The sequence below is a fragment of the Penicillium cataractarum genome (assembly GCF_028827025.1).
Source record: "Penicillium cataractarum strain IBT 29864 chromosome Unknown utg000007l, whole genome shotgun sequence".
Lineage (NCBI taxonomy): Eukaryota > Fungi > Ascomycota > Eurotiomycetes > Eurotiales > Aspergillaceae > Penicillium > Penicillium cataractarum.
In genome coordinates this window covers 4,152,864-4,175,362 of record NW_026622743.1, presented here as the reverse complement: position 1 = coordinate 4,175,362, position 22,499 = coordinate 4,152,864, and the positions used below count along the sequence as shown (strand labels likewise).

At 49.6% G+C, this 22,499-nt stretch overlaps 6 protein-coding genes across 6 annotated transcripts; 5 read left to right on the top strand and 1 right to left on the bottom strand.

Moving 5' to 3' along the window:
* Positions 1-1,058: 1,058 nt before the first annotated feature.
* Positions 1,059-2,960, bottom strand: N7496_009052 (uncharacterized protein; the record flags this gene model as incomplete). The annotated part of the gene is made up of 4 exons (XM_056701971.1): positions 1,059-1,917; positions 1,990-2,073; positions 2,145-2,270; positions 2,344-2,960. The coding sequence occupies 4 exons, from the start codon at positions 2,958-2,960 to the stop codon at positions 1,059-1,061; spliced, it is 1,686 nt and encodes a 561-aa protein (XP_056554034.1).
* A 2,587-nt stretch (positions 2,961-5,547) lies between these two features.
* On the top strand, positions 5,548-8,065 carry N7496_009051 (transcription factor domain-containing protein; the record flags this gene model as incomplete). Its single annotated transcript, XM_056701970.1, has 7 exons — positions 5,548-5,760; positions 5,917-6,023; positions 6,093-6,407; positions 6,466-6,903; positions 6,958-7,223; positions 7,283-7,789; positions 7,848-8,065. 7 exons carry the CDS (start codon positions 5,548-5,550, stop codon positions 8,063-8,065), a joined length of 2,064 nt encoding a protein of 687 aa, XP_056554033.1.
* Positions 8,066-12,330: 4,265 nt separating this feature from the next.
* On the top strand, positions 12,331-14,871 carry N7496_009050 (potassium ion transporter; the record flags this gene model as incomplete). Its single annotated transcript, XM_056701969.1, has 2 exons — positions 12,331-13,995; positions 14,056-14,871. 2 exons carry the CDS (start codon positions 12,331-12,333, stop codon positions 14,869-14,871), a joined length of 2,481 nt encoding a protein of 826 aa, XP_056554032.1.
* An 853-nt stretch (positions 14,872-15,724) lies between these two features.
* Positions 15,725-16,981, top strand: N7496_009049 (glycoside hydrolase family 16 protein; the record flags this gene model as incomplete). The annotated part of the gene is made up of 3 exons (XM_056701968.1): positions 15,725-15,971; positions 16,049-16,566; positions 16,637-16,981. 3 exons carry the CDS (start codon positions 15,725-15,727, stop codon positions 16,979-16,981), a joined length of 1,110 nt encoding a protein of 369 aa, XP_056554031.1.
* A 1,661-nt stretch (positions 16,982-18,642) lies between these two features.
* On the top strand, positions 18,643-19,905 carry N7496_009048 (M20 family metallopeptidase; the record flags this gene model as incomplete). The annotated part of the gene is made up of 1 exon (XM_056701967.1): positions 18,643-19,905. One exon carries the CDS (start codon positions 18,643-18,645, stop codon positions 19,903-19,905), a length of 1,263 nt encoding a protein of 420 aa, XP_056554030.1.
* Positions 19,906-20,719: 814 nt separating this feature from the next.
* N7496_009047 (YoaK family protein) lies at positions 20,720-21,597 on the top strand (the record flags this gene model as incomplete). The annotated part of the gene is made up of 2 exons (XM_056701966.1): positions 20,720-20,933; positions 20,993-21,597. The coding sequence occupies 2 exons, from the start codon at positions 20,720-20,722 to the stop codon at positions 21,595-21,597; spliced, it is 819 nt and encodes a 272-aa protein (XP_056554029.1).
* Between the last annotated feature and the right edge of the window lie 902 nt (positions 21,598-22,499).

Below are 22,499 nucleotides of genomic sequence, written 5' to 3'. Positions count from 1 at the left end.
CGGTGGCAGTGGAGTCGGGGTTCGGATAGGGCGCGGGACTCGACGCGTGAACTCGGCAAGAGATGAGTGGTATCCGGACGGTGGTTCAGGCGTGAATAAAGAGTGATCTGGTCAGAAAAGAAATAAGCTGTCCTGAGAGGTCAGGTAAAGTGAGCGACACCGGGATTGCGCGCGAAGTGAATGAGGTAAAGAAGAAGCCGCGACGGTGAGAGCAGAAAACTGCGGAGCAGCCGCGGAGGTTCCTCGATGTGTGCCTGGTTTCTCAGGCACCGATATCTTAGGATCTATACAGACACAACTCGGGGGGATTTTCTGCGTGCTGTACTAATATGTACGGTTCGGTAGTACAATGATACCTTCAGCCGTCAGATTTAGTTCCATGGGTTGTTTCATTTTACGGTAACTCATTTATCTTGAAAAATTAGTCTTTCGAAACGTCTTTGAAGGGCTCTGGTCAGCAAGTTTTTGTTGTTGGACCTCTACGGTAGCTTGGAAAAAGGTTTGCAAATCGTCAGTCTGAACTTTATTCAAGGCTTTAATGCATAATGCGCGATTCAATCTCCACTTCAATCCCCGAAAGGAAAGCGACTACCGTTCAGTCCTGGACTTGAAAGCACCTATATGCGACTTGCATGGTTCTGAAACATTTCGAAGTACATTAATTTAGTTTGGGTTCCCAAGCAGTCAATAATTAGATCTAGTATGTTGCTAGACAGGAAGAAGATATTGAATATAGGTAGAAGACTAAATAGTCTTGAGAATGGAAGGGTACAGTAGCCCGGATGATCTGACAAGAAAAGGAAAACATCGAAAAGAAAAAAACATCGATTCCAATCGTAAGAGAAAAAAAACAAGTTATGTGGGTATCCGGCTATTGACATTGAATCAAATGACAAAAAAGGTTATTATATGTAAATACGGATTCTTCTTCAACTTCCGTAGATGGGGGTCGCACACAGTCACCTGGCGCGAAAGAAGGTAAAGGTTAAAAAAACACTACACCTGAAAAAAGGTACAGGCTCATATCAAGAATAACTCATGAGTCGCTCATAAACCTCCTAGACAATCTCCGTCTTGGTCTTCAGGGTCTCGAAAGAATCAATCGAGGTCCTGCGATCCTTGATGAACTTGGGCCAGGTGTTGGTGAGGACGAGGTATTTGATGCTCGCCTCTGCGTCCTGGAAGACGGTCGCGTCGAATTGTTCAGGGATCTCACCCCAATAGTGAACACGGTTTCGAATGCAGTTCGTCATGCCCTTCTCGGAGCTCTCAGAGACAGTGGGGGACGCAGGCTCAAAGTTGAAGTTGTCGAAGGGGCTGACAGGATCAGCCTCACGCTCCTCGCCGTAGAGAAGACGAGCGGGCCGTTCGAAAACATCCTCGAGCTTCTTGAGGTCGCTGGATGAGATGTTCACGGGGAACTCGGCGTGACGGACACTGATGAAATCGGCATAGATATGGAGAGCGCGGTTGAAGTGTTCACGAAGAACGTCTTTGGAGGCACCATCCCGAGGAGCAGTGGGGTCCCTCAGAACCGTCGGAAGCGAGTTCTTCCACTCAGAAAGGCTGGTGAGGAAGGCAATGTTCTCTCCCGAGAATTCACGAAGCGCAGAAAACTCCTGGAGAGGAGTAGGGTTGCGCTCCAGGACGTGCTCAAGAGCGCTCATGGTCAGAATACTATCGCGCGAGCCAGTAGTCTTGATGGAAGCGTTGGTGGACTTCCATCCCGACATCATGGACTCCACCATGGTCGTTTCCGAGTTGAGAGACTTGTTCTCGGAGTTGTTAGATTTCACCTTGGTCTCCCAGCGAGCAATGGAGTCAAGAGTCTCTTGACGAAGGGACTGGTGACGCATCACTTCCCAGCAGGGAAGGAAGACGGTAAAGATTTCGATGATCCAGATGGACAAGCAGATCCTGCAAATCACGGGAAACCACGTTAGAGGATGCAGAGGGAATTTCAATACCGACCGTAGGGGGCGCACTTACCACTGAGGAGGAATGAAGTACTTATTGACCGGAGCCATGCCAGGAACGTAAAGAGCGATGAGCCACATCGGGGTAGCGTGGAGGCTGGAAGAAGAAAGAAAATTAACACATTGCCCTTCTTAAGTGTTCGGCTCATCCATAATGATCCAACTTACCTGCCAAGAGCACAGCCAATGGTCTGCACCCGCCAGCCCTGGGTATCGTGGATATTACGCGACTTCCAGAGAATGACGGGAGCGAGAACCCAGGACCAGAAGAATTGCCAGAAGACGCCAGGCCACCTGATTAGTCCAATCAATTGTTAGCCGTTGTCATTGAGATATGATGTGAAGCATAGAACTCTCGGGTTCTTACCATTCCCATCCAGAGCCCTGTGCCGACTTTTGAGCCATTGCGCTACCGTGGACCTCGGTACCGGGGATACCCCAGGAGCTATGGAACTTGCGAGAGATAAGGTAATTAAAGATGGTGAGGAAGACCTGGACAAACATCCCAATTCCCACGGTGATGAGGATCTTGGTCGTATAGTCGAGACGGCGGAAACGATTGATCAGGCCGGTCTTGGGCTTCGCATCGGGCTTCGCATCGACAAGGCGGTAGCCATGCTGAGCATACTTGCGCTGCAGCTTGGCGACATGCAGGAAACGAGTGTTGGAGGCGTGGAAAAGAGCGATACCACAAGGGAGATAGGTTCCCATGATCCAGTATTGGGCGTCTCCGGGCAGAAGGGCACCGACCATGTTGCCGAATTGGCAGACCCACCAGTAAAGATGAAGAAGAACGATTGAAGAGAGTGACAAGGCGAGGCCTCGAATTCGCAGAGTAGGCATGTCGCGATGGAGGATCAGATATGCCATACCAGCGGCTACGGCGGCCGTCCAGACGCATCCCCAGACGACCCACCAAATGCTGACCGGCGAAAGGTCAAGAGCCGCCTTGGAATCGGCGGTAATTCCCAATTCCGAACCCATGATAAAGGTTTGGGAGGGATTGAGCAGAAGTGCTGAAAGAGAGTGACGAAGTTGGATAGCGCTTGCCCATCAAGATCGGGGGTCGGGGATCGACTGGTCTTTTTAAACGGTGGGAGCCTCGCAGGATTATCTGCGAAATGAAGCAAAGTAAAAGGATCCAGTTTAGGCCCCAGCATGCAACGGCAAGTGGGACCCCCAACCAACTTCTGGTGCGTGCTTGAATCAAAGAGCACGAGCAATGGGAGACAATCCCCTGTCGATCCCTCGATGCGATGGGGGCCAAGACTGATAGTGAGTGGAGACTGGCCAGGCCATATCGGGATTAAGATGAGCGCCAGTGGAGACGGTTAGCAAGCTCATTGGCATCCCATTGGCCTCATTACGACCACAGACTCCGTACCTGCAGGTATTTGTCAACCTCTTCAGATCTTGATTGGGCTTCTGGGAGGTTACGGAAGAGTCGCTTGCGGGCCCTCGCGGGGTGGTGACCGGCATTCATCGAGCGATTTCAGATCGCGCGATAAGAACCCAATTTTTTCCCTCGGAAAAGCTATTGAATCTGATCGACAGGGCTATTGATTCTCAAAACTCTGCAAGGCCCAATTTTCCCTCCACAGTTGCCATCTTATTTCCTATCTGCATCGCTGCAGAAATGCGGCGGTACCAAGCACCATGTCCCCGGGTCGGGCGGCCAGATCGATAAACGCCTTGGTGTAATCTGGATATCAAACAAGGCTGGGTCTGTGGGTATGCTTCGTAGAATTAATAAGTTGGCCTTCGCGCCCTGGGAGAGCAACCGAGTCCATGGGATGTCCACATTCGGCCGGGATGGACGTTAAAGTCTCCAACCGAAACAGAAGGATTATCAGTCAACGTCGACGTTTGGAAACACAGGTCTCGAAGAGAAAAAGGTTGGTAAAATGATTCAATAATTGATCATGCTGAGCGAGGTCGGCGAATGTCCGGTCAGCAGGCTGGCAAGGCGAACGTGACAGTACTGAGTTAGTATAATGGTATGACAACATGACAATATGATACAATAGTATGAACAGACTCGGTCGGACAAGCAATGCCATGTGGCGCTTGCATACTCGACTGGCCCAGCCCCCAAACAGCAGAGACAGGGGGGTTTTGTATGGGCGTGAGCCAACCCCCTTTGATACCCCAGACCTTTCCCATCAATCGGGGTCCAGGTCTAGATCGTCTTTTTCCATTCTAAAGGTCACACAGAATGTGATGCATCCTCCAAGGCTGTCGTGACAGTCATGTTTGATCGCAGACGAAAAACCACACAATGGGTGGTATCCTGGATGAATGTCTCCACGATGAGCAAGTTATCGCGTCACTCGGCTGGACCAGCTTGAGACAGACAAGCATCCTTCGCGCCGAGTAGGCGCAACGCACCAATCGACGCGTCGCTGGTGGGAAACAGTAGACCGTGATGGGAACTTGGCCGCCATCGGTTGCTCGAAAAAGAAACAAAGCCAGGCGGATCGGCACGCACTAGTAGCCAAAAAATCCAGGAACGCGCCCCTGGCGACAAAATCAGCACGGACCGAAGTGGATCACCCTCACGAAGGATGACTTCATTCGCACGACAACGGTGCTGGTTTGTCTAGGTGGCGCCATTGTTCAACCGATTCATTATCATGCTAGCTCGGAGCGAGCGTGAAATTTGGCCTCGGAGTTGTTTGCCATCATGATGATGGTCCACTCACTCTTCTGGCAAGCTTGAGCGGTTTTGGGTAGAGACCAACTAACTATTGGCATCCCGCGACTAGATCGGATTCCCAGACACGGTCTTAATTATCAGTCACAGTCACCGGATTGTTTTGGATTCAGGAGAAGACAACGAGGTGGAAGAAGAAGAAAAAAAGAAGAATTTAAATGGCTCACAAGAGGACTTCACGGTTGAAAGGAAACTATTCCGCGGGTCAATTTGGAGAACTCCTTGCGCTGTAGCTTCGTTAGTCGTTGTTTGTTGACCAAAAGGCTGCGCCGCCGAGGTCCAGTAGTGATCGTCAAGACGGAATCATATGAAAATATGGAGTTGTGCGCAATTTTAAGCCATTGAGCTCGAAGGGCGGTGTCCACTGGGCTTTCAACGAAATGGGACAGAGCTGTCTTTCCTAGATGTCACGCTGTCTGCGCTCTCATCCCCAGATTGCTGTAATGTAGGAATGGTAATTGGTGATATTGCTACTCCGAGCTGTATGGAGTCCTTGTGATGGAAGTAGTTACCCGTTGAGGCCTGACGACATTAATGGCCTTGATGCCTTAGTGCCTTTTCTGCCCCAGGCAGAAATATATCCACGTGCCAGCTGTGAAGCCTGAGGCACCCCCACATAACCGCCGAAATTCGTTGGCTTAGTCAGTCCAGAGCCGGCAGGATCTATCGAATCAGACTGCGCGAGACGCGACCACCGAACTCCACCGCCAGCAAGTTCCCCCCGGAAGTTGGAACTGCCCCTCGTTTGCCATTTGCAACCCGGCGCTTTTCTCCGATTTCCGGCACATACGGCTACATGAGCACCACGCTCATGGTCTATGGGGATATCTTATATCGGGCGAGTATAGGCCGATCCTGATGGACTTGGGGTATCGGAACCTCCTGGCACCGAATGGGCCACACCTGATCCCCCCGAGCGACTTTCGGTCCCCGCGCCTGCCACGGCCTCCTCCGCTCGTTGACGAGCTGCACAGGACCCCCGATTCTGGCGAGATGGAGAAAGTCCCGCCTGTCACGGGGAAGCGCCGAGGCGGCTGTCGGAAAGCTTGCAATGAGTGCAAGCAGCAGAAGGTAAGAGAGTGTGTGTGCCACTCCCACATGCAAATTCCCCAGCGGACCTGGGCTTGCCAGTTGCCCTCCCGACTCGCTCGCCTTTAATTGTCGCTCCCTCTTGCCCATGTGGGTACACCGCGTGCTGGTGAAGCTGCTAATCTTTGCGTTGGACAGCTACGATGTGATATCGTTCAAACTCCTGCCGCGGCATGCTCTCGCTGCCGTAGGTTAGGGATTGACTGTAAAGTCGAACCATCTTTCAAGCGTATCTCCAAACGAAGGTGATTTCCACCCCATGTAAACCAGCTAGCATACACATCCAGTACTTATCATCATCACTTTTTATACAGACGCAATGCCGAGATGGAAAAGGAGATTGCGGATCTTCGCCGCCGTCTCTCCACCAATCCAGAGTATCCTCAAACGAGAGAGCCTCGCGAGGGCGATGAAATGTCGCAATGCTCGGATGAAGCCTTTGCTCGCCGAGACTCGACAGGCATTGATCGATCTCGGCCTGTCTCAGTACCGGCCGAGTCGCATCCGTCAATGGCAACTCCATTGACGATGAAAAGGGACGGGTCTATCCTGTCTCAAGACGACAACACGCCGTGGAGGCTCGAGGATATCACTCTCTCCCGGCCGCGAGTCGCCCGGCTCTTTGAGCAGTAAGTCTTTGAGGTACTCACTTGCACCTCCAGTAATGAAGGCTAATTTGATTTCCAGTTATTTCAATTATTATCACCCCTTTCTTCCTCTCTTGAATCTTCCCAAACCGCCTGAGGTCTATCTCAGCCGGTGTCCCCTGCTGGCCTGGACAATCGTCTGTGTGGCTTGTCGTCGGTCTCCATCAGATCCGGGACTCCTAACAGCCCTCTCGGGACCATTCAGTCGACTATTATGGTCAACTATTACAGGTGTTCCTCAAGATTACCGTGTGGTCAAAGCATTATGCGTGTTATGTACATGGCCTTTACCGACCACGAGCCAACGAACTGATGCAACTTTCATGTTGAGTGGCCTGATGATGCAAATTGCCATGCAGCTTGGAATGCACCGTCCAGTCCAAGCAGAAGAGTTCACGACGTTCCGCATCGAAGCCCAAGGGGAAGCTTTGAAGGATCGCCTGCATACATGGGTGATCTGCAATATTGTGGCACAGAAGTGAGTATTTCTTTACCTTGTGACGTGCGAACCTCCGTTGACTTCTTTCCCCAGCGTGGCCACTGGCTATGGTCAGCCTCCTAGCACCATCTACGATTGGGCTCTTGAGCCTGCTTCGCTGAAAGATGCCGACTATCATCTCCCCGAGAACCTGGCTATCCGGCTACGTATTGAAAAGTTCTGTGATCGAGTCACCAAGTCTTTGTATAGCAGCAAGCCCGAGCCGGCTGAATTTGTCAGTGCGGAGAAGCTTGTCATTGTGCAGATTCTTGAAAGTGAATTGAAGGAGATGGAGCTCCAGTTTGGTCAAGAAATTTCTGGTATGTCTACCGTTGCCCATCGGGCTACTGGATTTTCATCCACTAACTCAACCCTTCAGCCATCAACATGATTCACCTGCGTGCGGCAGAGCTACACCTTCGGTATTTCGTATTCCTAAGCTCCAACCCCCGAAGCGACGACCTCACCAAGCTTTTCATCGCAACCACCTCCTTCCTGGGCCGAGTGCTCGATCTCGAAACCTCGCCGGGCGAGCTAATCGGCCACTCCACGAATTACATCCTCCAGATGATCGTGTCAGCGGCCTTTGCTCTCATGAAACTTCTCAAGAGCAACTTCAGCCGACACATCGACTTCAACCACGGCAAACTTCTCTTCAACGGGGCCATCTCGGCCATCCGACGCATCAGCGTCATGGATCATGATCGGCCCGTCCGACTTGCCGACATTTTATCTCAAATGTGGAATGCGACCGGGCCCGTAGCCGCCGAAGAGGATGGTCTCCAGCTCAAGGTGCGCTGCCGAATGAGCATGAGCCATGTCTACGATACGGTTTGGCGATGGCGACAACGATTCCGACCGGGGAAGAGTGTAGAAGAAATTCAAGGTATGGCTACTCCGGCTCTCCTTCACGTTGAACCACTTTTGTAACATATTTCTTCTAGCGGCAGCGGCGGCGGCGGCGAATCAAGTCGTCACGACCACCAATGGGATACCAGCCCCAGACAGCGCATTGGATAATCCGGGGCTGATGCTTCCTACTCAATTCGACGAGAGCGGGGCTTTCTTCAGTGAGGCAGGATTCTCGGAGGTATTTGATTCTTTGAATTGGGTTTTTGAGGGGATTCCGGATTCGTCGTTTGTCGCACCGGTAGTGCTGTAGCTTTGGGTTTATGATAGGGGGATAAGGCAAAAAGTTTTGGATTGTACGCTGTTTTGTAACCTCTCCCTCCGCCATCTTGACATAGAAGACCTCGACCTCGCCCTTTCGCCCTCGGTTTTCCTTCCTTCCCCCTCTTCAACTTGTCTATATTGCACACATCGCCGCCCCCCTTCTTTCATTCTGGCCCCTCAATTAAACGTCTTTTGAATTGAAGGGTTTTGGTCATAGTTTCAGCACAACGTTAAACTTCCACGCTTGAGGTAGACGATAAGCGCCAATTGCTCAGACCCTATTTTCTAAGGCAGCAAGTCCGGCAGAATTCATATGACCTACAGAAGAGAAAAGAGGAGATAAAACGTGCTCGACCAATAGTTCATTCAAAAATTGAGAAGGCACAGATAGACATTCATGTTGTGCTTCCAGCGGCTTACGCTCGTGATGACAAATTGCCTCCCACATTTTCGTTTTGAGCCAGCCTGTAAACATTTGAAGACTTGTAATGCACCCCTGGTGATCTTGCTTTCATCCAGCGAAGATGCCGGTGACTGGATTTGACCCAGAATTATCAGCACAGCTTCACAACCAGATTTCCGAACGTGCGTGGATTGGGGCCGGACGAGATGTCGCTTCGCTTCCCTCCAAGAGCTGGTGGGAAGAGTCGTCCCCAATTCCCTTCGATCCCGCATCTCGCCTAAATTCGAACTTGATTTAGTTCCTACGGTCGGTAAGAGCTATCATATTCGACCATTCTTCGGAGTTCTATCTTTTCTATTATCTATTCGCGCTCCATAGAAAACACGAAATTCTGCAGGAATCTCTTCTCCGATAGTGGGGTGATCGCTTAGTATAGTTATATCTATCGACTCAGACGAAGAGCGATAAAGAAGTCGGTATTATATATGATTCCCCTCACAGTTCTCCGTGGTACAGAATAAGTCTCATAGGTCGGATCGAATAGCTTTAATTAGGAAACTAAGCTAGCTTCCTTCATCCTAGACTAGGAAGATTTAGTCTAGTTTAATCTAGAACGGTGGCCGTGGCAGCCGTTACAGTATATCCTTTAAGCCTATCTGGACATCATCGATCAGGGCAAAATCACGACATATTCTGACCGCGGAAAGGAAAACTGTAGGTTCAGAGTGTTCCCCTAGGAGATCTACCTATATACTCTAGGGGATATTGAGGGGGCTGTCACTGCCATTACTCGTCTTCTTGATGCTATCGAGGCCCGACTTCCTTCTAGTTCGACAGATAGTAATAGCCTCGGGCAGCTTAGCTTTGAAAAGATAACTAGCTCTTCCTTACTCAGAATCCGTGATTAGTGCTTCATCTATAAAAGCGGATTCCTTTACCGGGCGATTTCTCTCGGCTCTTCCGGTTCGTCAACTTAAGTTTCGCTATATTACTCCCGGGATTAGATTACAAAGTCCCGACGAATTCATAAATTAGCCTTTCTCGAAATGCCACAATTACGACTGCTTTCCAAAATCATCTATTACTGGTCAGCCGATAACGGTTTTCCCTCTCCTTCTATTTCGAGGAGAGCAGGAGAACAAGTCCCTCTAGGGTCGGCCCTAGTTTCCGGACGGAAATAAAGTAGATATTCCCGCTGGTTTTTATATCGAACCTACCCGCGAATCTTTTAACTGGTCATCTGGTAACAGAAGTCGACTACTGCTGCCCTTTGGAATTGGTAACAACGGATTTACTCGAAGCAGCAATAGTGTTCCATTTGTCAAGTATCTTAGGGGTATAGGAAGCCTGTCTGATCAGCTATATCAGTCGGATTCATTTAGTGAATATAGTGGCTATTTACCGTGGGATTCACGTAGCTCATAACTACACAGAGTATTGGACAATTAGGCTGAACGCGTGGAAATAGGTGATTGGCTGGTCGGTCACGACGGTGTCGTCGGTGGTTTTGACAAGTTCAAAGAGGCCGATACCGAAGGACATTAGAAAGAATATATTATCCCTTGGTAAGGGGTTTTGGGAAGTGCCGTTGAAAATGAATCTTTATTAGCTAATTGCAACGGCCACCCGTATAAGACTACTACTAGTGAAGACTGTTAAGGCCTCGATGTTTACGGTTTCCGAGGGCGCTCTTTTGAAAAGAACACTTCTACCTCACGGCTACACTATATCCGTGGAACTCGGTGCTTCGGGATTCCGTAGTAATCTCAACTTCGAAGTGGAGAATCGGTATGCAATAAGATTCACTCAATCCCGGGTAAACTATGTTGCTCTCAACCTGAGCAGTATTACCCCTGCCTTCTGTAGGTTGCTCTCTTAGCAGTTTTCAAATATAATTTGTCAATTTGAAACGTAGGGAGAGAAGGAAAGAGACCTATGTTATGAGATGTGTAGGAAGCTTACTTCTATCGATGATCTGGGGGGTTTCCAAGATCGTCCTGGGGCATTTGACCTAGACCATTGGCAGATATATATTCCCGGAATTGGGTGTGATCGCGCTTGCGTAAACCTCCCACTGGTAACCTTGAAGTCCAGAATATTGCGAGCATGACCATAGTTAGCTGCACCCAGTACGGTTCTCTTCATACTCAATTGATTCTACTAGTACGGTGTATATCTTCGAGGCCCTCCCTACGTAGATGCCGACGTAATTCCTACGGAAAAGGCCGAGGATCGCGGAATGAAAAGTGGGCCCGATCGGCTCGCCCCTGACGAGATCCACTTTTTTGTGGTGGACAGTACTGTACAGAGTACAGAGTACAGACCGTACAATAGGATTGTAGAAGGCTGTACGGAGTATCGAGTCAAATAATAAAATTCACTAATTGTTATGCTCAAGGTTCTCTGCACTGACTATATTTAGGTACTCCGAATAGGAGTACCATTTAAACTAGTGTTCTTTGCCTGGTATCAACATAAATTACAGAGTCTATATGACTAGGAAATAAGCTTAGGTCTTTTCCCTTGTATCCCTCCTGGTACTCTCACCGCCGAAAAACAAGGAGTATTTATCCTGGTCATTAATATTCTGAGATATAGGGGGCAACATGCACAATTAGCAATTTCATGATGTGATTTAGCAATCTCCAGAACCCTTCTTCATGATATGGTGGACATGCCAAGAAGCTGGGCAAACGTGATAATGCAGGCAGCATCATAAGCCACGCCAACGAACCCATTCCCTTGATCGAGCCATGTGAAAACGATAAGACAGCATAATTCAATCCCTGTAAGTATCCCCCCCCAATGCAGCATCTTGCAGGAGTATCTGCCGGCCCAGATCTCAACGGGAAAGACGGTCCGACCGGGTTTGAGAATCTAGAGAGGGTCGAGACTCGAGACTCCCGCGGAGTCAAAAGCTTGGCTGGACACTAGTCTCGTCGGTGTGGAGGTGTTCCAGTATTTCATCATGGGGGTGAGATTGTGAATATTGAATATTGAATATTGTAGTCTATAGTAGAGTATATAGGTAGTATATTCCTGTGAATAGTTTTACCAAGTATTCCAAGCTCGGTACTATATCCGGAAATTTTCAATTTAGTCTTTTTTCGTTGTCGAGTGGTTAACTTTTCCAGACTTGTCGGCTGGGTAGACTCGGCTGGACATTCATGGTAGTCTGAATCAATTTTCAGTACAGAACTAGGATGTATATCTATAGGAACCCATTCAAATACAGATCTATATATCTGTCTCTCTCTCTCTCTATATATATCCTCATTCTGAATAGTTCTCCTTTTCTTTGCATCTTGTTGTCCCTGGTTGGCCGGTAATTTACCGGGCGGAAAAACGATCGGCAAGTGCACGTTTTTGGCAGCAGATGGTAATTTTACCGCCCCGTGACCGTACTCGCTGGCCGTTTGCGCCTTTTTTTCCGGGTTTCCAGTGGCCACCGTGAAAGTTCGCGAGGATTTTCTTTCTCCTCGACTTCTTCTCCTCAACTCCCTCATCCTTATCATAATGCTCACGTTCTCTCTGATGCTTCAGTGTGGCCCAATGCCGCGCGGCTAACACCGGCCTTACACGCCTCGTGCTGTCCTGCACGAAAAAAAGAAACTCTCCGTCAGCGATCGACATTCTCCCACATGTATGTGCCCCCCGATCTGTGCGATGCGCTCTTTTCATGGGACTAATCAGGGCGGATTCCGGTAGTTTTACTTTTTGCCTTGTTGAATCGCCAAGCTCCCCTCCTTCGACGACCCAAGTTTGCCCCCGTCATCACTACTTCATCCCTCCCCCGACGCATTGTGCACTTCGTGGAGGAACAACGGCGTCATCGCCGCCTTCCATTGACCATGTTTTCGGCTCTTGTCCACCGGCTGAACAATCTCAAGCAGCGAGTCCCGCTGCTGAACCAACTCCATTTAAACTTCATATTCATACACTATACCTATATCATATCATGGGCCATTATCGGCTCTATCATCGTCTACCCCGGTGGCAACCTCGCCTATATCGATGCTCTCTTTCAGGCGGCCGGCGCCGCCACCCAGAGTGGATTGAACACCGTTGACCTCAACAAGTTGTCCACATATCAGCAGATCGTGCTCTATATGATCACCATGCTATGTACTCCCATTTTCATTCACAGCGGACTGGTCTTTATACGACTCTACTGGTTCGAGAAGCGGTTCCAGCATGTGGTGCGGGATGCGCGTGCCTTGCGCACGACTCGATCTCGCATGGACACGGTCACTCAGGATAAAGAGACTCGAGAGGTGAATCGTGCCGAGTCAGGCGGGGTCGGGGGCCGTTCGATCGTGGTACTGCGAAATAATGCGGGCGACGCGCGAGGGAGTCGCCTCCCCAACCCCACGGCCCAAGTCCCCGAGCCCCAGACCGGCGAGGAGTCGCCCGATGGCAAAAAGCCCAGTGAGCGCTCTAGCTCGGAGGATGCAGAGGAACCCGTCGTGGAACGCCGATTCGGACTGGGAAGTTTGCGGGTGCCGACCCAGCTGAGCCCCGAGCATCACATCGCCTTCCTCGAAAACCAGCGCAAGAACAAAGGCGCCCTGCGCATTCCGAGTCCCCGCGAGTACGACCGAGGTGGAGTCCCCGAAGCTTTGGACGAGGGTGAAGAGGAGGAGCGCGACCCGGCACAACAGCCATTGAGTCCGCGATCGGATAGACGACGGAGCTCGGTTGATTCGGGAGATAATGACCAAGTTGGTCCGCTAGAAGGACCTCACATTACAATCAACGAGCCGGATTTCACACGCACTCGGACTCGCGGCAACACCTTTTCTCGCCTGGACACAAGGCCGACTATCCGCGATACCGTGACCAAAGATGTGGATGATAATGCCCTGGGTACCTCAACGACCAAGAACACTTTCCGGGGTATCTTCCGATCGCTCACGAAGGAGCAAGAACGGCCGACTCAGCCGTACTTGAGCTGGAATGCCACCGTGGCGCGCAACTCTAACTTTGTGGATTTGACTGAGGAGCAGCGTGACGAGCTAGGTGGAATCGAGTACCGCGCGCTGAAGACACTGGCTGTGGTGCTTATCTCTTACTATGTTGGTTTCCATCTCATCGGAGTGATCTGCTTGGTCCCTTGGATCATGACGGTGGACACATGGGGCGATGTGGTGAGAGCCGATGGCGTTGGACGGCCGTGGTGGGCAATCTTCACATCCGCGTCTGCTTTCAACGATTTGGGATTCACGTTGACCCCGGATTCGATGTACTCGTTCCAGAGGGCGGTTTTCCCGCTGCTTCTGCTGGCATTTTTGATTGTTATTGGTAATACTGGGTTCCCATGCATGTTGCGACTTATGATTTGGACTTTGTCAAAGTTTGCACGACAAGGTACCGCGCTGTGGGAGGAATTGAAATTTCTACTTGATCACCCTCGTCGATGCTTTACTTTGCTTTTCCCTCGAAATGCAACCTGGTGGTTGTTTGCAATCCTGGTAGCGCTGAATGGCATTGATGTGATTTTTTTCATCATTTTGGATGTGAGTGGTTGTGCTTTTGCTTTGGCTCTGATTGGATAATGACGCTGATCTCTCGTATAGCTGAACGACTCGACTGTCACTACCTTGCCACCCGGTATTCGAGTACTCGACGGCCTCTTCCAGGCTGCGGCCACTCGAACCGCCGGGTTTGGCATTGTGAGTCTGTCGGATCTTCACCCGGCCATTCAAGTATCCTACCTGATCATGATGTACATTTCCGTCTTCCCCATTGCCATCTCCATGCGTCGCACAAACGTGTACGAGGAGAAGAGTCTGGGAATCTATGGCTTCGAAGAGGAGAACGACGATGAAACCCAAACGGCCCCCAGTTATATCGGCGCTCACTTGCGGCGTCAGCTGAGTTTCGATCTATGGTATGTGTTCCTGGGACTTTTCATCATCGCCATTGCCGAAGGTAGCCGCCTGGAGAACACGAGCGACTATAGCTTCCAATTGTTCACCGTGCTGTTCGAGGTGGTCTCCGCCTATGGTACCGTGGGCTTGTCATTCGGATACCCGGGTGTCAACACGTCTTTCTCGGGGCAATTCAACGTGGTCTCCAAGTTGGTCATCATTGCCATGCAAATTCGTGGTCGCCACCGTGGCTTGCCATACTCACTCGATCGTGCCGTACTACTGCCATCCGACGCGTTGAATCGCCACGAGGCTGCTGAGTCCGAGCGCCGGATGCGCCGGCGTGCATCGAACCTGAGCGGCGCCGAATCTTTGGGTCGGCCACGATCACGCAGTTATTCGCAGTCGCAGGTAGACGGTGCCCTTTCGACGGGCCTCGAATCGCATGATTGGCAAACTCATCCAGCGCCAAACGGAGATAATCTCGTGCATCGCTCGTCGACCGTTCGGTCTAATCGGTAAATGTTATTGGGCTGGTTTGTTTGTTGTTTACTTTTAGCATCTCTTCTTGTACATTCATCCATCATCTATAGAGGACTTGGCGTTTTTGTTGTTACGGTGATTTGGTAATATATTCACTTCATTGCTCGTGAGCTTTTGTTTTTATATGTTGCTTCTTGTACTTGTAAAGAAAATTGTTTCTGATCAATTTGACTCTGCATTCGTCTGTTCCTGGCATCTCAGGGGACATGACGTGGGTGTTTTTCCACGTGCGGGTCATTCACATTCTTAGCTGAATGCGGATGTCCAGCTTGCTCCTATCAGTCTGTTAGAGCACCAGGGAGTCTGTATATTCTGCGAGGAATTAACACATTGATATTTTTTGTCAGTTACTTTATTTGATGATACTATTGACAAGCCATTTCGCTACCAGGCGCTCGACTGGTGAGTTCTGCGAGAATCAACAGAACACTAGCATAGGGAAAGATGTCCATATAGGTGCTTGATCGGCATCTGAAGATCCATCTGACACTGGTAATGCGAACTATCACTTAATTACTCAAGTTATTCACTGTATATACCCAGCGTTAAGCTTTTCATGCTGGCCGACTCCCAATCTCGTGTCGGAGTGTCGCAAACGGGCCTTCCCAAAGGAGTCAGCACTTGACTTTTTTGGGCGCATGCTGGCATTCCAGACACGACAATGATATCATTCCAACATAATCATACTAAAATCAGATTCAAATTCATTTTTGACTGCATGAATTGCCTTCATCCGTACTCAAACTTCGATCAAATCCGCACTTATTGAGTCTACAAGCAACGAAGCTTGCGCAGTTCATCCTATACTTGTCAACTCCCATCAACACCAAAGATGGACGATCGGCATCTCCCACCAGAATATGGCAATCGCTACAGCGGGGCTACCTCGCAAATCCCCGAGCTCGACTCTATGAATATACCCAAGTCATCTATCGTGCCAACAGTGACCAACGCAGCCAAATCTCCAGAACGGAAACCTCGCGTCTTTCCATGGTATCACCCGCAAGGATGGTCACGACGCCAACAAGTCCTCATAGCTGCAGCAGTATCAGCAGCAGTGATTATCGTCACAGTAGTAGGCGCAGTCCTGGGGGTCCGAGCTAATCGATATCCAAACTACACCCCCTAACCTACCGATTGGTGGATACATACCAAGGGACATCCTTCTTCGACAAATTCCACTACTTCTCCGATGAAGACCCGACAAACGGCTTCGTGGTATATGTCAACCGCGACGCAGCCCAAAATCTCAATCTCACCTATGCGAGCGATACCTCAGCTGTGCTGCGCGTTGACTCATTAACGCCCCGTGCCGTCGGGGGTCGTAACTCGGTCCGCATCGAGTCAAGGGCTACATACGACACGGGCCTGTTTTTGTTTGATATCATCCATACGCCGTACGGCTGTGGGACGTGGCCTGCTCTGTGGTTGACGGATGGCTATAATTGGCCGATGAATGGAGAGATTGACGTCCTCGAGTCTAATAATGAGGGTTCGAACGGTAACGAGGTCACCCTGCATACGACCAAGGGGTGCAACATGGACGTCAAGCGTAAAGAGACGGGCTCCCCTGTGCATACATCATGCAATAACAGCACTGGTGGGAACTCTGGCTGTGGCGTGCTGGGCGATTCATCCACGTACGGACAAGAGTTCAATCAGAATGGTGGTGGAGTAAGTACAATCCTCATATCCCTATACTACCCGATATCAAAGGGATCATCGACTCACACAAGTAATTCAGGTCTACGCCCTTGAACTCCGTGCAGCAGGAATCCGTACCTGGTTCTTCCCCCGAGCGTCAATCCCATCAGACATCTCCAATCCAACCACCACCCCCAACCCATCAACCTGGGGCACCGCTCTCGCCGACTTCCCCAGCACAGACTGCGACATTTCCTCACACTTCCGCAACCAGAGTATCATTGCGAATATCGATTTGTGCGGAGAATTAGCCGCGCAGCCGCAGTATTACGCTGAGATGTATAAGTGTCCTGGTACATGTTCGGATTTTGTGGCGAATAATCCGAGTAGTTTTGAAGAGGCCTTTTGGGAGTTTGGGGGTTTTAAGGTTTATGAGGCTATTTAGAGGATGAATCTTGCTTTGGCTTTGATGATATGTTTTTCCTTGGGGAAACTTGTCTTTTTGGACGATTTTATGATTTTATTTGGCTTGGATTATTTTCACAGGGCCAGGTGCTTTGGCGTTGGAAACTAATGGGTATGTTGTGAAACTCTTATATACTACGAGCATAATACACCTAGCAAGGCTATGATAATATGATTCGGGATGATCGAGCTCATTCAATTGAATATACTTTGCCATCTTAAGCGGCCATGATGAGGTACAACGTCGGTGATTGTATGAGGAAACTGGAACCCACGAAGGGCTGAAGCAACACTTTGTTCATTCTCACTAGGCCACAGGGTACATATGTAGAACTAGATTGGAGAAGAGAAAGAACTGATAAAACGAGCAGGTAAGCAGGATTAGCGATTGTCGTACTTTCACTCTTACTAGACAAGCCTCCAGGTTCTGGCTAGGTGATCACCCACCAGCCTTGACCTTGAACCTAAGAAGTTAGTTATCAGACGAACCCTCACAACATTTTCCTTTCCTTTTTATGTTGGACCTACCTAGGACCCGCTACAAGTCGGACTGGGTGAGAGAACACATTCACGTAAGTTTGCATCAAACTCCGTTCCTAGGGCACAAGGTAGAAGAAATGCCTCTCCCAGGTCATTGCACTGCCAAAATGTAGCGCAATCATCGGGATTTTGATATAGACAATCCTTTGTCCCCCGACAATCTTCGTCTCTCGGGCAGACAAAATCATCATTTCTTTGGTGTCAGGGTGTACCCAGGACAGATTGAGAACGGAGGGCAATGATAGCCACAGAGTATAGGGTGAAACTGTTATTGAATTCGTGGTTGGTCAAAATAGTTATAGGAAAAGAAAAGGGTAAAATGTATAAAGTGAATAAAATGAGGGGTTTAACCTCTGCTTGTTTATATAGAGATCCAGTTTTCCTTTCTTTCTTTTCCCTTTCATATTCCCCCTCTACTTTACTAACCTTATGCTAGGTCTTAGTAGATCCAGACTAATTTTCGTTGATCATTTGATCAACCAGAATGTATATAACTCTCAGCAGTACTATATGGTACATTTCAATAAATGACCAACGATCTAGTCCACTTGTAAACAAAAGCAGAATATCCGTATTAAGAATGCTATAGTTAACATTTATCATGAGGCGTGAGTGGCGTTTATGGTTGAGTCCCTTAACAGTCGGGCGTAATATTGGAAGTTTAATTTCTTACTTTGGGGTAGGACAACGAGACATAGGGCGTAGCTACTGTTTTACTCTTCAAAGGGTCTATCCCTACCCCGTGTCAATCTTTAGGATCCGAGCATGTCCGTTCGTCCTGATCGGGTTGATACCAGTTTAGTAAATTGGTTGACAACGTCAACTGTAACACCTTACTACCTTTTTATACAAACATCTCCAACAGAAAATGTAGTGGATCGTTCAGTGGGGACTAACCCCATTGCCAAGCCTATCAAATTGCGCCTCCGGAAGTTGGGGTCTCCTCACGCCTCCACATCGTGCGGGAGAAGGTTACCCTCTTTGTGCTTTTGCTGACCGTCTGACTCATGAGGGTCACTGCATGAGGGGGTGAACCTTTTGCTATTGTTATTAGTATATTTCCTATCCTATACATTGCAAACCATTACGACGAAATCAAAAATGTCTCAAAATGGCTTATCAACCATTCTCAAAGCAAGTTCCCTCGACTTGACCCCATACGAGGATCTCTACAAATATTTCCACGCCAACCCCGAACTCTCCCTCCAGGAGAAATCCACCTCTGAAAGAGTCACCGCCCATCTAGAGGCACTCAACGCCTATGAAATCCACACTCACATCGGTGGCTACGGTCTCGCAGGCGTCCTCCGAAATGGCCCCGGGAAAACCATCCTGCTGCGCGCTGACATGGACGCACTCCCCGTCCAAGAACTCACGGGTCTCCCCTATGCAAGCTCGGTCACCATGCGTGATGCCGACGGAAATGAAAAGTCGGTGATGCATGCCTGCGGACATGATATGCATATGACTTGTCTCCTGGCTGCGGCCGAAACTCTCGCCAAGATGCGAGATAGCTGGAGCGGCACGCTCATCGTGCTCTTCCAGCCTAACGAGGAGCGCGGCGGTGGTGCCCAGGCTATGGTCGATGATGGATTGTATTCGAAGATTCCTATCCCGGATTACGTCTTCGGTCAGCACGTCATGCGCATGCGTGCTGGGAGCATTGGTTCCCGACCGGGCACGATCATGGCCGCGGCTGATAGTATGAAAATCACCGTCTTTGGCCGTGGTGGTCACGGCTCGCTGCCCCATCAGACGGTTGATCCGGCTTTACTCGCGGCGCATATCGTCGTCCGACTACAGAGTATCGTGAGCAGGGAGGTTGACCCTAGTGATCTAGGCGTCGTCACGGTAGGAAGTCTCCAAGTCGGACAGGCCGAGAATATCATCGCAGACCGGGCGGAAATCGGACTCGACTTTCGAACTGTGAAACTGGAGACTCGCCAAAAGATTCTCGCTGCGATCCAGCGCATCGTCGAGGCTGAATGCCTGGCTAGCGGGTCACCCAAACCCCCCGTATTCACGCCCACACGCCGATTCCCACCCACGGACAATGAGAAGCAAGTCGCGGCTGAAGTGGCCGCATCATTCGAGCAGCATTTCGAAGACTTTGATAATGATACACCACGTACCAACGTGAGTGAGGACTTTTCCAACCTGGGTCGGTGCAGAGACATTCCATGCTGTTTTTGGCTGTTTGGTGGGATTGACCCCGAGCTTTGGGATCGGGTACACGGAGCAGAGAATCCCAGTGAGGAGATTGCAGGGAATCATTCGGCGCGATTTGCACCTGTGATTCAACCGACGATGAGGGTCGGTGTGGATGCTTTGTGTTTGGCAGCGTTGACGTTTTTGAGGAAGTAAATGTCGTCAGTTATCGAGTTGCAAGGGGTATATAATTGAGGATGGAGACAATAGAAATAGATACGACATTACACTAGTCAATAGAGCACTAATTACAGGTACTATGATATTAAGGCGAATGGAGTATTTAATGACTTTGAGTTGGATATACTGCTGTGCGTTGTATAAGCCGATGGCGTTGATTGTGGATCAAGCCATCTATGTCATACCAACTAAGTTAACTACTGACCGAGTTGACAGCAACAGGATCATGGACTTTGTCGATAATTAGGATAAACCTGTAGACCATCTTTCTAGAAATATATACTCTATTCTACCAACTGTTTAATATTCTGTCAATTGTCCTACACCTACTTCTTATGGTATAGCATACGAGACTATGATTGTTGTATACATGCATGTGCTCCCCTACAGTATTCTTTCCCCTAGAAAATGATTAATGACAGGTAATTACCAGTACTCTGAATTCTTCCAGGCAACCAATTAATTCCTGGACAATTCAGCCCTACGGTCCCCCCCCCCCAGTCTAGTGGGCCCTTCAACTCGGACTGAAAAAAAAAAAAAAAAACTTCGTTGCCTCTCGGAGGTCGGCCGCGCCCGCCGAGTTAACCCCAAAAGACTAAAAGTTGCCCAGAGTTGGGGTCATTTCTGTTGTTCCGCGGACTTGACTTTCTTTCCCTCATATATTCTCTCTTCTTCCCCTCCCTCTTCTCACCGTCGCAACTTTTCACCAAAGGGATATTCTCCATCCCTTCCTATCTTGTGGTGACGTCCAATTGCGCCTCGAACTCTCTCGGTCGGAACAGATCCGGTCATGGAGAAAACCACTCAACCATCCCCGGTCGCGCCCGATCTCGAGGCCAGTCCAACTCCAGAGTCCCCCAAAGAGTCAACCCTCACGCGACGATGGAAGCAAACTCTAGACCCGACCAATGCGGATCTGGTGTGTCTGCTACTATGCTTCCTCACGGGTCTCTGCGATAGCAGCGCATACAATGCCTGGTCCTGTTTCCTGGGCATGCAGACCGGTATGACTCAATCCATAACATACACACAAGACAGAATCTAATCAGTCTCGCATGTATAGGAAACACCATCTTCCTTGGTCTCGGTGCCTCCAACCAACCCGCCAGTAAACCATGGGGCTGGCTCAAATCCCTCGTCTCCATCGCCTCCTTCTTCTCCGGCGCCATGATCTTCTCATCCGTCATGCGTCGCGTCGGCGCCCTCCGCCGCGGCACCCTCTTCGTCTCCTTCCTCATCCAAACCATCCTCATCATCATCGCCGTAGCCCTCATCCAGGCCGATCTGATCCCGCACACCTCGACCGACCAGGGTCTTGACGGCGGACCCCTCTTCCTCGAGCTGATCCCGATCGGCCTCTTGGCATTCCAGTCCGCGGGCGCCATGACCTGCAGTCGCTCCCTGGGTTATAATGAGATTCCGACCGTGGTGTTGACCAGTGTCTACTTTGATATTGCTTCCGATCCGAAGATTACGGATAAGCCTACGACTAATGTCAAGCGCAATCGTCGCATTGGCGGTGTCGTTTTCTTGTTGATTGGTGCTATCGTTGGTGGATGGTTGAGTCGCAGCAGTGGCGGTATGCAGTCGGCCTTGTGGATGGCTGCTGGCATTAAGCTTGTGGCGGCCATTGGCTGGCTCTTCTGGAAGGCCGCTGCTCCGAAATAGAGGGGAGAAAGAGGGAGATTTAGAGGGGAGTGCAGTTGCTTGGCGACGGACTCTGGCTGATCGAGTTCATCGTTCATTGCTCATAATAGAGAGATCTTGATAGACTGCGATGCTGGTGATGGGCGCATTGCATAGTACAGTTTCAGCGACATAATGCATATAGAAGATCTATATAATACAATTAACATTTAAATACATCTCTCACTTCTGAAGGCTTGCAGACAAGTGTGATCTAGAATACATTCTTAAGTGCGACCGAAATAAGAGATAATGGCACAAACTACACATCCTGGAAAGACCTGGTATAGTTCCGACAGCCTCCTTTCTTCAGCGCCCTGGTCAAGGACCACTCACTGTTTAGAATTAACGTGAGCGTCAAGTTAGTCTCACCCTCGAAGCGACCGGCGAATGCCCAGTGCCTGGCAGGAAGGCTGTTTCGTAGTGGAGAATAACACTCGTTGCGAGTGGTGACATCTGCCACCATCGCAACCCGAAATGATGCCATTCGCACGGAGTGGGGGCAGTCCATGAGTGGCCTATTGATCCATAAATTAATGGATCGATTGCCGACGGTACCAGCTGGATGTATGAGATAACCATACTGGTATTTTGTACTCTTGTTTGACAACAAACTTTGTCTTCGCATCTCATCATCGGAACTTTTAAGCTTAATTGAACCCTCGGACATTAAATCTCGTGACTGCAGTACTTTGGCATCGTCTTGATATCCACTTCAACCTTCTTTCTAGCATACCCCAGGTCATCTCCGCATAGTTATACGGGGCTTATCGTGAAAAATTAAATCCTCAAGCCTCTTCTCTCGCGATAGCTATCGGCCACTTAATTTCTTCAATGAGCGAAATGTAACGGCCTCGGGACGGCCACTAGCCCCAAATGCTGCT